The following is a 23,893-nucleotide window of genomic DNA, read 5'->3' as shown; positions in this document are numbered from 1 at the left end:
ATTTTTGTATTTTTTAGTAAACAGACCACAATGGATAAGTTAAAATGTATTTTACAGCCATTTTTGAGCACTTCAAATGATTTTTGTTATGGTATCTTTCTATATTTTATGACTTTAATTAAATTTCTGATTTCTGTTCCAAACACTGCGGTATAAGATAGTATAAAACACATTTTAATCATTAAATTTGTAGATAATTTTATGATTTTCAGAGCTTATATACCAAGGGACTGATAATGGAGGATAATGCGCATAAAATATACTCCAGCAAGTTCCACAAAGTCCATCCTCAAGGGCCTTTCTTTCTTCCACAATCCCACAGCTAATGCATGCAATTTAGAAATCCCATCAAGGCTGTTTTAAAACCATCAATATCTTTTAAGAGGAATTTTGTCACCTATGCAAGGTACAATGAAGGAGAAACAACCACATAGATCCAACTTTATAGACACTTCTACTGAGACAAATAGCAATGAGACAGTCATAGACTGCACATTTGTGATCACTTTAGCAGCCACAGAGTACAAGACTTAGAAACTGCTGGTGCTTTCAAAACCATCTTAAACCAACGACCATGTAGTTTTAGTTATTTATGAAAGTATTCAAAGTAGTTTCCTATCATGTCATTTTTTATAATGTAGAAAATAAAAAAAAGTATAATTACTTCCTTGCCCTTAATTTCTTGGGGCCAGGAATTACATTTCAAACAAATGTCAACTTATTTGGAAATCAAATAAAACGTTTTGTTTCTTTTAAAAAAGCACAACATCTGATTTGTTTCAATGGCCAAAACCTACATATAACCTAAATTCTAGTATTAGTAGACAAACAGCAGACAAATAAACAAGTAAGCATGCAATATTTCATTTTTCATTTTCATTTCATTTCAGATATTTCATTTGTCATGACAAATACTAAGAAAAAATAAACCTGAATAAGGCAGAGAGACAGTAAATGAAACAGTTCTTATATATGGATAAATATAAGATATGCATAGGATATTACACAGGTGGTTTGGGAGCAGGTTTGCCATGAAGATTTCTGGAAGAAAGCTCTATGGTTAGACAGAACAGTAAGTGGGAAGGCATCAGAAGTGTGAGTATGACTGGCAAGTTGGAGGAACCGCCAGGAGTCCAATGTGTCTGAGTCTGAGAAAACAAGGAAGAGAGTGGTAGGATAAGTGTTCTCCAACAAATGTCCTCAAAAGTGATTTCTTGGGATTTGTTTATAACTGCCCTATCAACACAGGGAAGCCAGAGAGTTTGAAAGGCTCTTGGGGTATAAAGGAAAATGTTTTGAGCAGGATGCTAGAAGACCCCAGATCTAATCTCATGTCTTTCCTGCTAACTCAGAGAGACTTTTTGCTCTCTTAGACCCCAGAGTATTTCTCCCTCTGAAACTCCCTTGGTTACCTTACAGATACTGGAAACATAAAAATCCTTAGCTTCCATCTCTCTCTTTGTTAGTTATAAAAAAAACTTCTTCTCAAAAAGTCAACACTGTGGGCAACTGTGGGAAGATGAAGGAGTATGAAACTCCAGGGATCAGTCGCCGCATAAAGACAATTAAGCAGACAGGAACTATCTTGAACTATCAACAATTTCAAAACTCCAGAGTCCAGTACCACCCAGTATCCATGTAACAGCAGGAAGAAGAGGCTGGGCGAGCTATGGTAAATAGCAGTGAATTGCTCTCTTTGCACAGTGATTATCATCACCAATCCCTACTATCACAACAGGCAACAGTGGGCTCTAGCCACTAATGCACTGGCTGGTGCCAGAGAGAGACATGAAAATCTAGTTCCCCTAGTTTTTGGTGGGATGGGGTAAAAGACAGGTGGACAATATGGTCCAATCATTGATTGATGCTTTTAATTTGATTACTTACTTCAGATCACTGGGGGTCTAGATTTGAGGACAGCCATTGTTCCAATCTACCCCAGGCATAGGCAGCAGAGGGGATTTAAAGTTGGCACTCTTCCTCAGAGCAGCAGAGGATGGTTGAAGGGGTGCTTTTGTTAGGCAGGTGGTGAGACAAGAAAGCACAGCTTTGGGGCAGTGGCAGAATCTCCTGGCACCTTTCTTGCCTCTCCCCCCACATTCCTTCCCTATGGCAATTTGGAGCTAGCTGGTGCTCCCTTTAGGGTGGTGTGCCAGGGTCCCTGACTATATTCCAGCTTGGAAAGACTGACTTGGGAAAATCCTATCCATCATGCCTTCCTCCCAGAATTTGCCTTCCAGGTAAAAGTAGCTTTAGACAATGAAAGTAGTAGAAGAAATAAATTAAGGTGAGCGGCCTAGGGCAAAAGCTTGCCTGCTTTAAGTCCTGCGGTGAAATACCCAAAGAGAGAAAAGTTCTGCTTCCTGTGAATTAGAAGGGGCACACAAACTTCTGTAAACAGGGGGGCTTTGAAAGACTTTCACAATCAAGCTCGGGAAAAGACACAGGCCTGGAAAAGACAGGGAGGGCCCTGCACTTCGCATTCAATTTGGGCTGACTTTCCCGGTAGGGGGGGGTAGAACCCTGAAGGAGAGCACCAAGCAACACAAACCCTATTTGCAAGGATGGCGAAAGGTGTTTTTTTTGGTTTAGGTTTGCTTAATTTTGCTAGTTTCTGACACTCAAGAAAAACTCTGTCATATCACCAGCTGGATACAAACTAAGGAAACTAATCTCAGGGTATAAATCTCAGGTCAGCACTTTAAAATACAGTCCAGTCTGCAACAAAAGATTACAAGACAGAAAAGAAAAGAATGATAGCCCATCCAAAGGAAGAGGATAAAAAATACAGAAAATACCAATGAAGAAGATCAGACTATGAACATACTAGAACAAGACTTTAAAATTCTAATCTGAAAAATGCTCAAAGAGATGAAGGGAACTGTAGAGAAAATTTAAGCAATATCAGGAAAACAATCAGTGAACAATACAAAATTCTTATTAAGAAGATACAAATTTTTAAAAATGAGTTAAATAGAATTACTGGAGTTGAATACAACAATAGTTGAAATGAAAAAAAAATCTCAGGAGGGTTTCAACAGCAGATTGTGACTGGTAGAAAAAATAATCAATTTACTTGATGATATGATACATTGAGTTAGGCTGAGGAACAAAAAGAAAAATGAATTGTAAAAAATGAAAATGGCCTAAGAGACCTGTGGGACACCATCAAGAACACCAATCTACATATTATGGGTTTCCCAGAAGGAGAAGCAAAAGAGAAAGGGGCAGATGGAAATATTTAAAGAAATAGGACAATAAACTTCCCAAACTTAGCAAAAGACATGTATATGCACATCCAAGAAGCTCAGAGAATACCAAACAGGAAAAACATGAAAAAATACACTCCATCACATATCATTAAACTGTTGAACGCAAAGAACAAGAGAACATTCTGAAAAATGCAAAAGAAAAGCAAAGTTTTATGTACAAGGGAATCCTAATAAGAATGAGTAGCAATTTCTCTCAGCAGCCATGGAGGCAAAGAATGCAGTGGACTGAAATACTAAAGTGCTGAAAGAAAACAAAAAAAAAAAAAACAAAAATTTTATGTCTAGCAAGACTGTCTTTCAAAACTGAGGGAGAGATTAAGACAGTTTCAGAAAAAACAAAAGCTAAGGAAGTTTATCACCCCAAAACCTTCCCTATAAGCAATGGTAAAGATAGTTCTTCAGTCTGAAAGGAAGGTAACACTAGACAGTGGATTAATGCAGCATAAAGAAATAAAGACAAATCGTTCGTAAAGGTAACTATTTGGGTAATTAAAAATGCCAGCAGTATTGTACTGCATTGGATTCTTACTCCCTACAGGTGCTAAAATGCAAATGAAAGAAAAATAATGATTATTTTATGGTTTTAGACGTAAAATGTACAGATATACTATTGGGATAAATTGGGGATGAAGGGGCATAGAGAAATTATATGTGTATACTATGGAACTCAAGTTGATATTAAATAAAATATAACTGTTATAAATTTAGGAGGTTACATTTTAATCCCATAGTAACCACAAGAAAAATAAATGAAAATCATACCCATATAGAAATGAGAATTCACTCAGTATGGTACAAGAAAAAAAAAATCAAATAAATATAAAAGTAGGTATTAACAAAAGATTGAGAGACAAAAATGTATAAGACTTTACAATGACTAAATAACAAAATGGAAGAAGAAAATCTAGTATTATCAGTAGTTACTTCAAATACAAACAGATTAAACTCTTCAGTCAAAGGGCAGAAATTGGCAGAATGGATTGAAAAACCAGGATCATTATACATATGTGGTCTGAAAGATATTTTACTTTAAATTCAAAGACACAGTAAGCTGAAAGTGAAGGGATAGAAAAAACATACAGATACCATGCAAGTAGTAACCAAAAGAGAGTTAGGATAGCTACATTAAAATCAGATTAAAGAGACTTTAATTCAGACCCTGTTATGAGGGATTGGAGGTTTGAAGCTGTATGTACCTATTAAATCTAATGCATTTCTGTGTGTGCAAACCCAAAATAAGTAGGATCTTTTGATGAGACTACTTCAATTAGGGTGTGATCCAACTCATTCAGGATGGGACTTAATCTTATTACTAGGGTGCTTTTTAAACAAAATGAATATATAGAGAGAAAGTCATAGAAGCATGTAGCTGAAACAACAAATCCTAGAAGAGAAGGAACAGGCCAGCAATTGCAGCTTTGTGCCTTGCCTTGAGCTTTGAAGAGCCAAGGAGGGTTGGCAGCTGGACTTCAGAAACAAAGCGTTACCTTGATGATGCCTTGATCTGCATGTATGTTCTCATGGCCTCAAAATGTAAGCCAAAAAATGCCCACTGTTTTAAAGCCAACCCATTTCATGGTATCATCTTTAAACAGCCTAGGAAACTAAAACAAGGGATAATTCAACAAGAAAACATAATTATAAATATATATGTACCTAACAGCAGACTCAAAAAATATATATATGAAGCAAATACTGACAGATTGGAAAGGAGAAATTTATGGTTCTGCATTAATAGCAGGAGACTTTCAAATACCACTTTCAATAATGGATAAAACATCTAAGATCAGTAAGGAAATACAAGACTTGAATGGTAATCTAAACCAACTAGACCACACAGGCTCATATAGAACCATTTACCCAACAGCAACAGAATACACATTCTTAAGTGAACATGGATCATTCTCCAGCTTAGACCTTATCTTAGACCACATATCAAGTCTCAATAAATTCAAAAATATTGAAATCATACAAAAATACTGAAATCTTATCCCTTAGTAATGAAATGAAACTAAAAATCAATAACAGGGAGAAATGGAAAATTCATAAGTATGTGGAAATTATACAATCCACTCTTAAATAACCAATGGGTTAATAAGGAAATCACAAAGGAAATCAGGAAATATCTTGTGGTGAATGAAAATGAAAATACAACATAATAAAACTTATGGGATGCAGCAAAGGCAGTGCTGAGAGGGACATTGAAAGCTCTAAAAACTTGTAGTAAAGAAGAAAGACTTCAAGTCAGAGACCTAACTTCAAAACTTGAAGAACCACTAAAAGAAGAGAAAATTAAAGCCAAAGACAGCAGAAGGAAGAAAATAATAAGAACAGAAATAAGTGAAACAGAAAATAATTTTAAAAAAATAGAGAAGCAACAAGCTAAAATTTAGTTTCGTGAAAAGATCAATCAAATTGATAAAACATTAGCTAGATGAATAAAGAAAAATAGAGGATGCAAATAACCAAAATCAGAAATGAAACACGGAACATTACTACCAACTCCACTGAAATAAAAAGGACTATGTCAGGATACGATGAACAATGTATGCTGACAACGTATGGACAAATTCCTAGAAATACACAAACTACCTACACACTGACATAAGAACAAACAGAAGATAACAAACCAATAACTAGTAAAGTGACTGAATCAGTAATCAAAAGCCTCCCAATGAAGAAAAGTCCCAGGACCAGATAACTTAATAGGGGAATTTTACCAAGCATTCCAAGAAGAATTAGCATCAATCCTGCTAAAATTCCTACAAAAAGTTGGAGAGTGGGGCCACTCCCTAATTCATCATCACCCTCATACCAAACCCAAGTAGAGATACCACAAAAAAAGAAAATTACAGACCATTATCCCATATGACTATAGATGCCAAAATTCTCAACAAAGTACTAGCAAACTGAATCCAGCAGCATATTAAGAAAATTAAAATTCATGAGTAAGTGGGATTTATCCTATGAATACAAGGGTCATTCAACATAAGATTATCAAGTAACATAAAACACCACAGAAACACATAAGATTATCAAGTAACATAATACACCACAGAAACAGAGTCAAGAAAAAAATATGATCATCTCAATTGATGCAGAAAAGGTATCCGATAAAATGCAGCACCTCTTCTTGATAAAAAACATTTAGAAAAATAGGAATAGAAGGAAACTTCCTCAACACAATAAAGGGGACATATGAAAGATGCACAGCTAACATTATACTTAATGGTAGAAGCCTGAAAGCTATTCCTCTAAGGTCAGGAACAAAAGAAGTATTCTCAATGTCACCACTGTCAATCAAAATTGTACTGGAAGTTCTAGCCAGAACAATCAGGCAAGAAAAAGAAATAAAAATCACCTGAGTTGGAAAGGAGGAAGTAACACTAATCCTATTTGAAGATGACAAGAATTTATATAAACAAAATCCTGAAAAATCTACAGCAAAACTTCTAAATCTAATACAAAAATTCTGCAAAGTGATAAGTATACAATCAACAGCCCTAAATCATTAACGTTTCCATACACTAGTAACAAACAATTGGAAGAGTAAATCATGAAAACATTCTGTTTATAATAATATCTACAAAAATCAAATATTTAGAAATAAATCTAACCAAGAATGTAAAGGTCTTATGTGCAAAAAAAAAAAAAAAAAAAAAAAAAAAACACCAAAAAACCCTAAAAAATATTGCCATAAGAAATCAAAGAACATCTAATAATTACATGGATATTCTGTATTCATGGATTGGAAGAATAAATATTATTAACATGTCAATTCTACCCAAAGTGGTTTACATTCAACACAATCCCAATCAAAATGCCAACTACCTTCTCTACAGAGAAAAAAACTAACATCCACTTTATATGGAAAAGTAAGGAGACCTGAATAGCCAAACCATCTTGAAAAAGGAGATTTAAGTAAATCATTCCTCATCTTTAAACTTATTACAAAGCTACAGTAATAAAAACAGCATACAGAATAAAAACAGAATACAGATTAATGAAATCGACTTGAGAGTTAAGAAATCAACCCTCACATTTATGGCCAACTGATATTTGAGAAGGGTGTGAAGACTACTCATTTGGGAAAGAAAATTCCCTTAATGAAGAGCCCTGGGAAAATTAGATCTCCATGTGCAAAAGATTGAAGTTGGACCACCTACCTCACATTATTTACAAAAATCAACTTAAAATGGATCAAATACCTAAATATAAAAGCTGGAACTATCAAACTCCTAAAATAAAACATGTGGAAGCATCTTCAAAACACTGTGTCAAGCAATGGTTCTTAGAATTTACACCCAAAGCACAAGCAATAAAACAAAACATAGATAAATGCGAACTTAAAATGTTTTGTGCAAATGACATCATGAAAATAATATGACAACCTATACAATGGGAGAAAATATCTGGAAAGAACATATATGACAAAGGGTTAATATCCAGAACACATAAAGAAATCTTTCAACTCAACAAGACAAACAACCCAGTATTTTTTTTAAATAGGCAAAAGACATGAATAGACATTTCTCTAAAGAAGCTATACAAATGGCCAGAAAAAAAGGATGCTCAATATATTCAGTCATTAGGGAAATACAAGTCAAACCAAAAATGAGATGCTATTTAATACCCATTTTAAGGGCTACTACTTATAAAATGGAAAATTACAATGTTGGAGGTACTGTGGAGAAATAGGAGCACTCATTTATTGGAGTTGGGAATATAAAATGGTAAGCCACTGGAAGACAATTTGACAGTTCCTTAGAAAGTTAAGTATAGAAATATATGGCCTGGCAATCCAACTTTTAGGTATATATTCAAAAAACTTGAAAGCAGGAACCTGAACAGGTATTTGCACACTGATGTCCATAGTGGCATTATTCACAATTGTCAAAAATGGAAGCAACCCAAGTTCCATCAACCGATGATAAAATGTGGCATATAGACACAAAGGAATATTATTCGGCAGTGAAAGGGAATGAAGTTCTGATACATGAGACAATCTGAATGAATTGTGAAGACATCACATTGAATGAAATAAGCCAGACACAAAAGGGCAAATATTGTAAAACTTACTGATTTGAAATAATTAGAATAAGCAAACTCAGAGTCAGAATCTCAAATATATAGTTTGCCAGGGGATGGCATGGGTGTTAGGGACTGGGGGTTAATGCTTAATTGGTAGAGTTTGTACTTAGGGTGATGGAAAAGCTTTGGTAATGGATGATGTTGATGGCACACAGAATTATAGTTTGAACGTAGTTAAAAGGGGGAAATTTTAGGTTGAATGTATCTTATTAGAATAAAAATTTAAAAAAACTTCCATGTAACTGTACAACAAACAGTGAACCCTAAGTGAAACTATTGACTATAGTTAATAGCACACTTATAAAAATGTGCTGTTTGTAACAAATGTATCACACTAATGCGAGATGTTTAATATCAGGAATCCTGTATTTTATCAATGCTTTTTCTGTAAACCCACAACTTCTCTAATAAAGACAGATAATCTTTTAAAAAAATCACTTCATAATTACTTTTCAGATTCTTTTCTCCAGAGGCCTTTTTAGTTCTCCAAAAGTTGCTATAGAAATGTAGATATGCAATAAACATTATACTTGAGGCAAGCAATCAGCACCCTTTAAAAGTTTTTAGGACAAACATAGATTTTCTCCTAAAATAATAAAGACATTATTAGATGTAATAATATAAATTCATAATTATATATAGTTAATATAACTTTACAGTAACTAACATAAGTATTTAATACTCAACTAATCACAAGACAAAAAACAGCAAAAATCCTTTTCAGACTCCACAGCTAAGCATTTTACTTTTATTATTCCACTGTTCACAATGCTCATCATTTTTCTTGATGGTGTTTTCAAGGAGGGGCAGTTGGTTTTCATAAGCCTATTGACCTTTATTAAAAACTTCTGAGCAGCAGCACTTGTTTAGAGCTCTGTGACTGCAGGAGGAGACTGCATCAAAGCCCTTGGGACCATGGGCTCACCTGCCAGTGGTTTTGACCCTTTGGTGAGAATGCACTTCCTGGAATGACTTCAAGCTGAACATCTTTTTCCCAGCGTGAGTGATGGAGATCACTGATGACTGCTGCTTTATAGCTTAACCAACATGTTTCTCAGCAAACTCTCTTTCTTAACTCTAGTCACCTCTGTTCCCTTAGTAAAAAGTCTCTTCAAATGGGACACACATGAAGAAGGTCATTAAGTGGACTAACAGCATAAAGCTTCAGGTCTCACTGGCCAGTGCCAGCAGGCAATTCTGCTTTTCCTTCACGCACTCTCTTTATTTTTAGAGGAAACAGCAAGAGACCCACTACAAATTCTTCCTGTGAATGTTTGATTTAACTTTGCATATCAAGTTAAGGTTATCTTGCTACAAGTCTTTTATTAAGTTCCCTTAGAAAGCCCTCTGGAAATTGGCTTCTGTAAAAACTGGATGTGAGACTATAAAGAAGTCAGATCACTTCCAAAACGACAGGTGTTTTAACTGTGATTCCCTGGCAAGACTCCTGGAAATCTGATTAATACTGAAAAATCAAAAGGTTTAAAGTTTTTGTAGGTTAATCCATTTGAAATGATGCCTGAATAGATTCTCCAGTCAACAAAGGATCTGCAAATCATGAGGAAAGAAAGTTACTATTTGATACCAGTCAGGCCTATGGAGAGAAAGTGTTCCCAGGGGTGGGAAAGTCAGGCTTGAGAAGGAATTATGATCATTAGTGTCCACACACTGTAGAACGTCACCCAGTGGGAGGAGATGATTCACCACAGGGTCTCTAGCAGTACAGTTGGGCCCAGAAAATTATAGTGAACATAATATATCATCTAAATGACTTTGAGAATGAAAGGGACAGAATCCAAGATTGTCCTCCACAAACCAAGGCAAATGCTTTTCCTAATTCACTGCATTTAAAACTATTTAGCAAATACTTATATAATGAAAAAACTAACTTGAATTCCCAATCATCTTTGAATGAATTATTTCTATTAACTTGAAGAAAGGAGAAAATAAAAAGGGGGATTATGGTTCAAGAATTTCAATCTCCTGTAAACTTAAAAAAAATAATTTTAAATGTATGATAATCAAAGGAAGGCTAAAATATAATTTACCTGCAGAATGGATGATGCAAAATGCCAAAAGAAATATACGTGCAACAGACATTTTAAAAATCCCTTACAGCCTCTGGAAAAGTGTGGGTTGTAGTAACTAAAGGACCCTCTCTGCAAAGTAGAAGGGCATGTGTATGCAAGTTTGTAAAGAGAGAAACAAAGATAGTTTGACCTAAAAAGGAATGAAGAGAAAATCAGAGGACCTAGGGGAATGGAAATAGGACGAATACTGCCAATAGCTCGGGTGGTCCCACGACCCAAGGAACTTGTAAGAAAAGACAGTTACAATAGGGATGACTGGATTTGCAAGGGAAAACTAAAAAAGGTGGCTGGATTCATGGAGAAGCCAGTCAAGGTTTTAGTTCAGGGCCCAAACAGTACAAGTCAGAGGACAGTAAATTTCTCCTGTAAAGGGCCAGATAGTAAATATTTTAGGATTTGTGAGCCATGTGATCTCTGTTGCGATGACTCAACTCTGCTACTTTAACACTGAAGAGGCATAAGCATCAAAGAATGGTGGGGTTGTGTTCCAATAAAATTTTATTTATGTGCACTGAGGTTAATACCCAAAATTGGGTGTGTTGTATGTCTGTGGGGGTAATCTAGTCAAGTTTCCAACCTACAGTACTGAACAGGGATTAAAAGAAATGGCTGCCTCCACAAAATGGAATTAGGATTAAAATATGGAATTTCTAGGTGTTCTGCATTGCTAGCTGCCATAATGTAATATACCAGAAATGGAACAGCTTCGAAAAGGGGGAGTTTATTGAGTTGCAAGTTTAGAGTTCTAAGACCATGCAAGTCTATAAAAATGTCCAAATTAAGGAACCAACAAGAGGTTACCTTCATTTAAGAAAGGCTGATGACGTTCAGGGTTTCTCTCGCAACTGGAAAAGCACATGGCAAACATGGTGACATCTGCTAGCTTTCTCTTCAAGTTTCTTGTTTTATTAAGCTCCCCCAGGGGCATTTTTCATCTTCATTTCCAAAAGCTGCTGGCTGGTGAACTCTGTCTTTGTGGGTCTTTCCAAATGCTTCCTTTTTTTAAAGGTTCCAAGAAACTAATCAAGACCCACCTGGAATGGGTGGAATCCCATCTCTGTGAAGATAACCTAATCAAGTTTCCAATCTATAGTGCTGAATAGAAATTAAAAGAAATGGCTGCCTCCACAAAATTGGATTAGGATTAAGACATGGCTTTTATAGGGTGCATAAATCCTTTCAAACCAACACACTAGGGTACATAATGATACTTTCGAACTGGTATATCCTGTAAATACTCACACTTTTCTTTGGAAAGGGCCTTATATTTTTTGAATTTTTGATAAGACATATGAAAATTCATGAACAAAAATAGAAGTCTACATTGTGAACACAAGTTTCAGAATTAATTTTACTTAGATCTTATTGCTCATTTTGAGGGCATTTCCCTCCTGGCCAGCTATACCAAACTCTTACAATTCATTTGTGCTACTCTTTAAAACATTTCTTATATTTATGATTTCACTTTTTAATGGAAATTGAAAGTTTGGCCCTCTTTGCATGTTTCACGAGATTAAAAGAACCAATATGCAGAACTATAATATTAGTTTAAACTACTATGAATTCAAAAGCACAATTTGTGTTAAATAATCGATAACACAGAAATCTAATGTTAAGAACTAGAGGTACCTTCTTATACAAACAATATTTCGAGAAGAAATATATTTCCTTGTTTTGGTCTTCAGCCTTCATGTTTTTTAGTTATATTTTGTATTTATTTTGCTCCACAAACATATTTTTATAGTTTTATAATTAACATTCTTCAAAATATACAAAAATAACAAGCAATTGCTATAGTACTTGTAAGTATTAACTCTCAGTGGCAATAGTAATGAGCAGCTATTATGAGATTTCTATTTATTAAGCACAATAAATTATTAATTATTTCCATTAATTCATTGTGTCAGCATAATCATCTTTTGAAATAGGTTTAATACTAAATTTATTTTACAAAGAAGGAAATTGAGCTTTAGTACAATTTTTACTTTCTTTAGTTTTAACTATTATTACTATGTGGACTCAAAATGGTAGTATTTAAACATAGATATTAAACACAGAACATGTCAAAATATTTAAAACTTTCAATTCTCCGAGATGTTAAGAGTGAAATTCTACAATCTTATTTATCCATACAGTTAATCCAGTGGAAATAGCACTGGACATACAAATGTCACAGCATTTATCTTAGAACCTTTTTTAAAAAGTGAATAACTATAAGCATAATACATTTGATCAAAATACATTTTAAAGGCAAACATAACCACATTTTTATAAAACTATTTATAAAATATCAAGCTTTGATCTCAAGTCAGTATTTTATTGTTTCAAGGGCACAGAAGGGCACACAGGAAATTTCAGATAAAGGGTAGGATTCCTTAAGACTCACAAACATCCTGAAAATCATAGCCTATCACTTACTGAACTGGCATAATTACAAACCAATGGCCTTAACAATGATGTTTTAAATACACTGAAGAAAGGATCAAGGGCTTTGCAGGCCAGAGTACTGGTCAGCATGAAATTTGACCTTGTCAAAAAATTTACACTAGATCAATTTTATTATCTTCTGTGATAGAGTGACAGTCATTAAGGAAAAAGAGAAGCCTTGGACCTGAGATAGATTTCTATTTTCAATCTTTAGTCCTGTTACAAATTAAGGTCAGAGGTTTATGGATCATCCTCCAGAGAATTCCTGCAGTTGGAAGAGGTTTCCTGAGAGTCCCTGAGAGATTGTCTAGGGGACCAGAGTCACAGGGACATAGTTGATGGGTCTCTAGCTTCTCATCCTTGGTTTCAAGTACAGCTCTGCTTTTATTGGTTTTATATGTTTGGCTACAGAGTGATTTTAAAGAAAGAATAACTCTACCTCAAAAAACTGAAAATCACTATTTCAAACCATATAGGTTATAGATAATCTCAGCAGAATAAAGCATTGGATTCTAAGGACTGTTAACACTAACACCATTACTGGAGCCATCTAGCAGAGATTACAGTCTGATGCAGGGCCAATATTATTCAATATTTTTATGAATAATCTACATAAAGGAACTGAGACCTTCCTCATATTTCTAATATATGCTAAATTGAGTATAGTTAATAATTCAAAGCAACCTGAAAAATTTTATGAAATTCAGAAATACAATGAAGTTTAATAGGATTAGGATTTTGGACCAAGAAAATACACCTGATCAAAATGCAGGAAGGATATATAGTCAATAATAGGGTAAAAAAATAAAAATAAATTTTTGGAAATCATTGTCTATCTAACAATTGCTGTGTTCAAAGGGGAAAAACAAGCTAACACAAAGGTTGGCTGTATCAGTAGAAATAGCATATATAAACAATTCTTCCACTTTATCTGACAGTGGACAAACCCTACCTAGGCATGCTTTTTGATAGTCTCACTTGAGAAGTTTATTCAAAACTTAAATAAGAGTTAGTGAAAACACTAAGTTCTAAATTATTCCTATGAGAAATTAAAAGAAATGATTTACTTTGAGGAAGAGATGAGTGTAGGGAAAAATTACAATCTTCAAATGTAATTAATAATTACAATAAATTGCTGTCCTGCACACAGAGAACTGCTGAACATGAGGAATTTGTAGAAATAATGATAAGAGGATTGATTTTCTATAAGTTAACCATCTTGATAATAAAGAAGTTTTAAAATATTGGAACATCAAACTGGGAGAGGCTATAAGATTTTCAGCTGTAGCTGCTTTAGCAAGAAAAAAAAACACATTCCTTACCATGGTTTCCTTGCATTATTTCACTGGCTTATCCACTGATATTTACACCTAAGGACAGTGGGTATGTAGGGATTTCACTCTGGAAGGACTGTTTTATGAAGTTCATATGCCTTCCTTACATTTTCAGTGTTTCTCTCCTGGATCCACCTACCATCCCAGCTTTAAGATGTTACTAGTCCACCATTCACATGTAAAGTATAAGAAAACTTTGCAAGAAGAAGAAAATATTTGATAAAGATACTTTCTTATTCCACATAGTAGCAGTCTAGTTCCACAGTTCCAATCACCTGTGAACAAATACTTGTAGGCTGCTCACCTGCAAGGATATATCCTGTCACTTTTCTCTGACACGTGTGATTGCTCTCAGGTTTTCCTAAGCCCTGAAGCACGAGATTCTGAACACTGACACCTCCAGCCTTTCATTTATAATTTCTTTCATAAGCACTCATCTGCTTAACCAGACTCCCTGAATTCTTTTAATTCTTTAACTTATGAGTTCCCCAAATAACTATTTTTCTGAACTTCCCGGCAAAGCCTATCCTTGAAATTTCACACCTATATAGTACTATCAATGCTCCATCTATATCTCCCTGGCACTTCTATTTCCATCTTACAGTCTTACTGAAAATTAAGCCCAGAGGCTTTCAAAGTGAACTCACCAGTCCTGAGAAGTCTCCTATTGCAAATGCTTGAAAGCCTGGGGTTGCTTTCTTCTGCCACGGGAGCTTGCCAGGCCCAGGCATAAGGCTTGATTTAATACCCCTGATTACCAATGATGAATAGGTGCATAAATACCAGTTTTCATTCTCTTCAGGTGAATTAATTCTGAGGCAGGTTCTACATTGTCTCCCAGACCTACACAGCAGTATCAAGTCCCACTTGCCTACTGACTCCTAATCTCACCTTACAATAGCTTCATTCCTCTCCTTGTCTCACATTCTCTCATTTTCTCCTAAATATGGATGATGCCAATCATTACCTGATGGTCTACCTCCAGGTGAACCTGTCCTAAAGGAAAATATCTCCATATCTTTACAGGTGCATTTCCAAAGAGCTTCCATCAATTCTTATGACATTTAAAAACATACTCCACTCTGGCATTCTAGTACAAAAAATCATTCTGGACTCTGTGTATCAGTGTGTCCCACAGTATAAAGCTCAGCCAGGCCCTTAGGAGGTGGATTATATCTCCCCAAATAGGAAATACTCAGACTGGGATAGTTTAAGTATTTGTTGTTTCTGGCAAATCAAAGTGAAATTTCTTGCAGATTGCTGTGATTCTATGATCTAGGATGAGAAGAATTTGGCCACAGAAATATTCTATTTTAAACATATTTTCCTACAAATTCCAGTACAGTGATGAAAAATATCTCTTTTTTTCCAAGAAAAGGTAGCAAATTACTTTATGCATTTTTCTCTGGCTCCTGATCATGCTATGCGACAGCTCAATGAATCCTGCACTATCATTTCTACACAGGCAGCAGTAAAATGTGCTCACTTATTTAAGTTATAACCAGATGCATAAGTAAGTGCTGTTTCTGATAGCTCTGACTTTGGGGATACATATGAATTTCTAAGGTTCTAATGGATTTCAACACTGCAGTACAGTATAGAAATAAAATATGTCTTGCAATCATTTCAAGCATCCCAGATGGTAAAGCGTATTGCAACAAATAAATGAAAGGTAAAGCAAACTTACCCGAATCATCATGACAGAACATCTGATATCATGAATTGTATCATAGATTTTCTTTGAGATGTCAACAAACTGATTATCATCAAACACATCCATCGAGTTCTTGCTTAAAGCTTCCAAAGCGACATTCACTTGTGTTACAAACTCAGGAATTGCTGTTAAAGTGAATAAAAAAGAAAAGATTGTTCTCTTTATAATTTTGAATTTCTGGAGTTTCTAGGAAGAAGAGAATTTTAATTTTTAAACAAACATTATAATACACTTTTAATATACTTTTAACTAATATATTTAATTTTTAATTAGTTAATTAATATACTTGTAACTAATTTTTTGTACTTTGCGCGAACAAAACATTTTGGCAGGATAATTCTGATCTCTGAAAAGTAAAAGAATCAAAGACAATGAAAGGCTTTTCAATATAAATATTTTAAAAGATTCTTTTCTCCTTTAGGTCATATTGGTTTCTACGAAGCCTACTACTATATAAGCATTTGTCATCCCATCAAATATATGCCCTAAGAAATTACAGATAAGAATTGATGTAAAAAGCAGTTGGAGTTGTGAACAAGGAAATTTAAAGAAAGAAAGAATTTATTTTCAAACAGAAGAAAATTCAATTAAATACATCATTTCTATCTTATAGAAATAATAAAAATATTGTAAGCTTTCTTTTGGCAAAGTATTTTCCCTCTCATCAAAAAGTTTACTGAAAAGTAATTGGTAATCCTGTACACAAACTAGTTCTATCTAAAACAGCACAATATTAAATCAGCTTAGGGGTGCATCCATCTGTATGGCCAATCCATAGGTTACCACTTAAAAAAGTACTGATATATTCAATCTAAAAGATTTCTCAGCTTATTTTTAAGGCCAGTGATAGTAACATTCATTGGCTACTCACTAATGTTAAGGCAATGTTCTAAATGCTTGACTTGATTTAAACATAGGATTAATAATTGAATGACTAAGACACAAAGAAGTAAAAAATCTTACCCATGGTCTCTCTGCTAATATTAGCAGAACCAAGATTTGATCTCAGACTGCTAGAATGTAGAGTCTACATTCTTTTTTTTTTTTAATATTTTTATTGAGATATCTTGATGCACCATACACTCCATCCAAAGTATACAATCAGTGGCTCACAATATCATCAAATAGGTGTATATTCATCACCATCACCATTTTTAGAGCATTTGCATCACTCCAGAAAAAGAAAGAGAAAAAAGGAAAAATCCATATGTCCCATAACCCATTACAGAGTCTATATTCTTAATTACTACATCATATTATACATTAAGATATCTGCGCCATGTGAAGATGCAGGATAAAAAGAAATTTATTTTTAGAGAAATGATTCTAAATCTTGAAGATAGAAGTACTCTACCTGGTACATAAATATTGACAAATACTAATTTTTCCTGTCTCAATTTATATCAGCTTGTATGGCATATCATCTCTTGCAATCCTATATGCCATGGTCTTGATATGGGGAAATGTTAGTGACACATACAGATTCTCATATTTTATCTAGTCTCCTCTTTCCTCCATCTATTAAAATGTCTTCTTCCTCCATCTATCTAAATGTATCATCCATACTTCTTAGCCACTAAACCTGCCAGGATTATCCACTGTACTCCTCTCCTCTGCCCGATCTCCAGGTATTCTGTTCACTATAGCAACAACTAGCCACAGGCAGCTATTAAAAATTAAATTTAAATTCATTAAAATTGAATAACATTAAAAATTCTGTTTCTCAATCACACTCACCACATTTCAAGTGTTCAATAGACAATAGCTGGTGGCTACCATTTTGGACAGTACATATATAGAACATTTCCATCATCACAGAAAATTCTATTGGGTAGGAGTATTCTATAGTGTGGTTTCATTGACATTCTCTTATTTTCAGTGGATGGTATAAGAAAACCAAGGAGAATGCCAATTTATACCACTTCACCTAACAGAAATATTCTCAGACCACAAGCTCCATCAAATGGATGTGACTCCCAAAGTATATCTCCAGTCTAGACCTTTTCCCAAAATTCTAGAAATTATTGTATCCAACTGCCTATTGTATATGATATCTGAATATTTTATAGCAGCTCAAACTCATCTTATCTAAACCTAATACATTCTTTTCTCTCTGGAAAACATAATTGTCCTTTGATCATTTTTTAACTTGGTGCCCAGTCATCCATGTAAGAAACCAGGTGTCTTCTTATCATTTATATCCAAATGGCCATGAAGTACAATCTGGTCTATCACATATATCTTGAATCCATTGCCAATTTTTAGCCTTGCTGTCTCTAGACATTATTTCCTACTTGAATCCTCACCATAGTTCTTTTCCTGCTTACGTTCTGGTCATTCTTCAGATTCAGTTCAACTTATTGATGAAACCTACTTCATAGCAACAAGTACAACACTATCTGCCACATAATAGACCCTCAGTAAGTTCTTTCATGTATAATTCACTGTTTATAATTTTTAAAGGCTCCTTGACACTTATTCCTGTTCATATATTAAAAACATAGTAGATGATACTTTGTCCAGAGAGTAGATGATCAATAATCGAATGATTAAGGAAAGAAAGAAAGAATGAATATAATATGTAAAAGCCAGACAAAAACATAGGCACAATGCAAAATGTTCAATTTGCATTTCAATAAGATTTAGATTGGGTTCACACTTGGAAATTCCACAAATATATTTATGCAGGCTTATACGAATATTCAAACTTTTTTTTTTAGAGCACTAATCTAAACCACACCTCCAAAAGGTAATGATTTACTTCTATGTTACATATCATAGTTAAATGACTTTCCCAAGGTCATAAAACTAAGTAAACTTTTAATGGGTTAAGCTTTACTTTTTGTAAAATTAAGAAAGGAAGGAACGCTTAAGAAAATGTGCCCAATATTTTTTTAAACTTCCTTCAGGTCCTGGGATGAACAGCAAAAAAGCCCACTAAGTCACCCACTCCACAGAATAGGTCAAAGTGACTCCTAGCTTTCTGACCTCCTCTATCAACTCCAAAGTCATAGCTAGGCACAAAGAGCCATGTTCTAAAAAACTGCTGTGGCTTGTTGCTTACAAAACTTTATTTGCAATGCTCTCCATAAGAGAAAGATTATTTTTTCATTGACCAGACAAGGGTGCGATACAATAATAGTGCATCTCTTTCTATTAACACTTTCAATCTGTTCTTACTGTATTAGTCTGTACAATACTCAAACTGTTACCATCATCTTCTTATAAAGATCTTGGCCAAAAAAGAAAAAAAAAACCATATAAAATCATTTAAAGGGCTAGATTTCACCACCATGTAAGATTATGTGAAAAAAAAAAATTGGGCATTTTAAGAAAACCACAATGCAGTCGTTCCATTATTGCAACATGATCCCATTGTAACTCCTCTAGGGACCAATGATTGTTAGGTTTTGGTGTCAACTTAGTCAAGTAATTATGCTCAGTTGTCTGGTCAAGGAAGCACTGGCCTGACCATTGCTGCAAGGATATTTCGTGGCTGCTTGATAAACTGGAAGGCTGGTGTACTAAATCATTCATCAGTTGACTGATCTGTGGCTGATTTCATCTGCAATCAACAAAGGCATGCATCCCATGAAGAGATAATCCAATCATCTGAAAGCTTTTAAGGGAGAAGAGAGACTCTTTCACTGTTTCTTCAGCAAGTGAGCCTTTCCTGTGAAGTTCATCCAGACCCTGATCAGAGTCGCCAGTTTTCCAGCCTACCCTATGGATTTTGGGCTCTTCCATTCCCATGGTTGCATGAGGCACTTTATAAATCTTGTATTTACAGAGATCCCCTGTTGGTTTTGTTTCTCTAGAGAACCTTGACTAACACAGGGCTTTTTACCAAAAAAAATTATATTAGCTCCAATTAAAATAAAATCTTTCAGAAGCAAATGTTTAATTTCTGAAGTACAGGTGGAAACTACTACTTTTTCATTTTATCAGTATAAATGAACTATTCAAAGCTAATATGTAATACACTTCTCATTTTATTAGCTTAAACATCAGATGTGAGTGTGATTTACTTATACTATGGCTATACGGTTCCTTGGATTAGATTAGGGGTGAATTGTTTTAGTGCTTTCAAAAAAATACAAACAGTATAATTAAGTGGCTAGTTAATGGTAATTTAGGAGAAATAAATTGACGAACCTGTCTTGAATCTGAAATCTACCTTTCTTTCAAAGAAAATAAGGTTTCACATAATATACAATCATTGAGCAAAAGGGGGATACTTTAAACAAATTCTCTATAATCCACTAAAATGCCAAGTAGGATAAACTGTTCTGAACATTGGAGTGCGTATTTATTAAATAAAGATGTCCTTTGGGGTCAGTATACTGTCGGCATCAAAAGTAAAGTATCTTATCTATTTTTATAGTTCTAACACTAAACTCTCCAGTTCTGAACTCTCCAGAAATATGTATTCTATTCTCTATAGACTTTACTAAGGGCATACTGGATAACAGGTAACATACATTGAATTTTGCCTCATCTTTGCACGGTGCCAAGCATTATATATGTTCTGTCTCATTTAACCTCCACAGCAACCCAATAAGGTGATAACTATTATTATCTTAATTTAAGTGATGAGGAAACTGAGGTCATGTAGTTAATAAATGATGATCTGAAAGTGAAATCTCCAAAAAGCCTGCTGTATAATCCCCTAAGCTGCACTGCCTCCCTCTATAATTAAAGTTCTTAGGGATTCAAATTGTTGTGCTCCTTGGGAAATTCATGTTAACTATCAGACAATGAGGTTAGCAAAAATATAGAATCAACTTCACCTAGACCTTGAGGCTTTCTCTGGTAGTGTTGGAGATTGAATCACCACCCCACAAAAGGCATGTTCAGACTCAACCCCTGGGCTTATGGGCATGAACCCATTTGTAAATAGGACCTTTGAAAATGCTGTTAGGTAAGGCGAGCCCAAACAGAATGATGGGCATTAATCCAATGTGACTGAAGTCATTATAGGCAAAGGAAATTGGACCCAGAGAGGAAGTCACAGAGAGCATTCAGAAGCTGCAAGCTAATGGAACCTGAAAAATAAAGTAAAAGATGGTGTCATGTGCACTGCCATGTGACAGAAAAGCCAAGGACCAAAGATCACTTGGAGCTAGCCCCAGAATGCTGCAGTCTTTGGGGAGAAAGTATTGCTTTGCTGATGCCCCAACTTTAGAATCCTCCTAGCCTCTAAAATTATGAGCCAATAAATTCCCACTGCTTAAACCAACCCACCGTATTGCATTTGTTTTAGCAGCTAGGAAACTAAAACAGGTGGGAACACAAGAATAGTTTGCTCCTTCTTAATCCTTGCTAAATTTATTTTATGCATTCAAAATTAGGTGAGGGCGCTTAAGTATTGCACTGAATAAGTCAGAAAGGAGTTCATTAAAGGTAATGATCTGAAATGCTGTTACCAAATTATGTTTTCTATCGTTAATAAAACACAAATTAAAATATTTCTAATAGCACTATTATCTATGCAAATCACTGATGGTAGAGGAATTTGACATTGAAAGTTCAAATAACATTAAGTCATCATTTCTTTGTTTTTCTAAGTAACTGGAAAGGATTTAACACAAGTGGAAAGTGCAATTAAGTTTATGTATAACCTCTGTAAATACCTCATAACCTTCATTTTTCCCATTTATTTAACTAGTATTGATTATTCTGTTCATGTTTACTTCATATTTAAGGAGCCAATATTATGTATCAAGAAGAAGTTTGGTACGTCACAGGTTATGGCTTACAACTCAATGACTTGTAAGAAATTTGTTATTTTTCAAATGAGAGAATCAAGGATCAGAATGGGTGAGGACTTTATAGCAATATCACATATCACATCGTTTACCGAGAGCAGCATTTCTGACCTCACTATTCTATGTACCTTTTTTCAAATTTCCAAAATAACAACAATGGAGAAAAAGACTGAAACATAGTTTCATGGTGCTGTTATGTTTCCTTCCTATGGACAGAGGTGTTTCTCTACATATGAAACTCAGTATCACTTAATTGTCTTCAGTGTCTAGCTTTGGGTCTCTACAATGACTTAGAAACTTGTCTCCTTTCTGGGAGCTTAAATTTTAAAAATCTTCATGTTACTATATAATATATTAATATACTGTTGCTTGATTTATGCATTTTAGAAATGATTCAATGGTTTCCTGTTATGTGGTAAGGATTTAACTCTTTCACTGTTTTCCTCACAGCATTCCACAATTTGTTTACATCCCAACAATTCATTAAATTAATTATTATGACTATTCAAAGTTTGTCCTAGACCAAGAGATATTCTATGATGACAACAGTTTTCTTATATGTCACTTTGTGTTTTAGTGGAGCTAACATTGCCTCACCCACCCATCTTTTAAAACTTGCTTAGTTTTATTTGTATTTATTGGGAAGAATGCCCAAATACTTAAATTATCAATATCATTTCATTAAATTATCAATATCATCAGACTTTGCATAATTCATCCATTTAAAATTTTACCAGGTATCTAAATCTGTCTGGAGAGTTTAACAACCCAAACGCATGGAGCCCAGACTGGGAAAAGGCCTTGTAATTCAGCATGGTTTGATGCGATGCTCAATATATCACAGACTGCAGACGATGTTGGGAAGATAATTTAAAAAGTTTAGCTGAGTCCCTTGAGGAACTGGAGAAAATATATAGAACTGCTGAACTTCCCCACCTGGGAAACCCCTGATATCCTCTCAAACACTAGGGACTTCCAAGTTGATAGAACAGGCTCGGATCTTGATGCTTCTTGTTCTTGTGAAACTTGTTTCTGTAGCAGAGAAGCTAGGCCTACTTATAATTATGTCTAAGAGGTACTTCCAGAGAACCTCTTTGGTTACTTAGATGTGACCTCTTTCTCTTAGCCCAACTCTACAAGTAAATTATTACCCTCCCCACTATGTGGGAGATGATGTCCAGGGATGTGAGTCTCCCTGGCAATGTGGGAAATGACTCCCAGGGATGATCCTGGTTCTTGCACCGTGGGATTCACAATGCCTTCGTAACCAAAAGGGGGAAAAGAAATATAACAAAATAAGGTATGAGTGACTAAGAGAGTTCAAATGGAGTTGAGAGGGTATTTCTGGATGCTACTCTTATGCAAACTTCTGCTAGATATTGCTAATTGCCATGATTTGCCAAACCCCAACCAACATCATCCCTGCTAGCCCTAAAGAACACCCAGGGCTCTATCTGAGATTGTACAAAAGCTGCACGCACAAAATTTACTTTCCAGAAACCTAAAACCTTCAGATGGTTCCTAGGCCAGATAAGTCCTAAAACCCAGAATGCCAGTCTCTCCAAGAACATCAACCAGTTCCGCCCCCCTATCCAGATTGTTGACTCCCTTTTTCAACATGAAAAAAATTAAAATGGGCTTAACCCAAATATACCTAAAGACTGGGAGGAGGATCAGAGGAGAAGAAGGAGTTATAACAGAGAGGTTAGGATTTAACAAATGAGTACGACTGCTGAATTGTTACATCAATATTTCATTTTAGTTTCCAGTATCTTAGAGTAGCTAGAAGGAAAAATCTGACATTTTGGAACTGTAACCCATACCAAACATTGAAATCTGTTCTATAATTATTTGTTAAAATGTACTTTGAAATGTATTGCTTTTTTGGTATACATGTTATATTTCACAATAAAAAATGTTAAAAACAAACAAAAAATGTTACCAGGTGAGACAGCCAGCTTCTAAGCTGGCCTCCTGAGGTCCTGGCCTCCTGGTATTCATCTTCTTGTATACTCCCTTTCCACATTGTATCAGGTTGGGTCTGTGTGCCCAACAGAACACTGTAGAAGAAATGGTATATCATTTCTCAGATTAGGTTAAAAAAAGACATTGAGGCTTCCATCTTGATCACTCTCTCTCATGTATTGCTTGCTCCTGGGAATGTTAGCTGTTATGGAGCAGCCCTATGGAAAAGCCC

At 34.9% G+C, this 23,893-nt stretch overlaps 1 protein-coding gene across 13 annotated transcripts in view; it reads right to left on the bottom strand.

Annotated features, from left to right (window-relative positions):
* CTNNA3 (catenin alpha 3) overlaps positions 1-23,893 on the bottom strand; it is a 1,849,311-nt gene that overhangs the window by 328,021 nt on the left and 1,497,397 nt on the right. For all 13 annotated transcript variants that reach the window (XM_077125140.1, XM_077125142.1, XM_077125146.1 and 10 more), the window contains one exon: positions 15,902-16,053. In XM_077125140.1, the coding sequence (XP_076981255.1) occupies positions 15,902-16,053 (152 nt within the window). The remainder of the gene's footprint in view (positions 1-15,901; positions 16,054-23,893) is intronic.

This window comes from Tamandua tetradactyla, chromosome 13 (assembly GCF_023851605.1).
Source record: "Tamandua tetradactyla isolate mTamTet1 chromosome 13, mTamTet1.pri, whole genome shotgun sequence".
Classification (NCBI taxonomy): Eukaryota; Metazoa; Chordata; class Mammalia; order Pilosa; family Myrmecophagidae; genus Tamandua; species Tamandua tetradactyla.
This window is presented reverse-complemented; position numbering and strand designations above follow the sequence as displayed.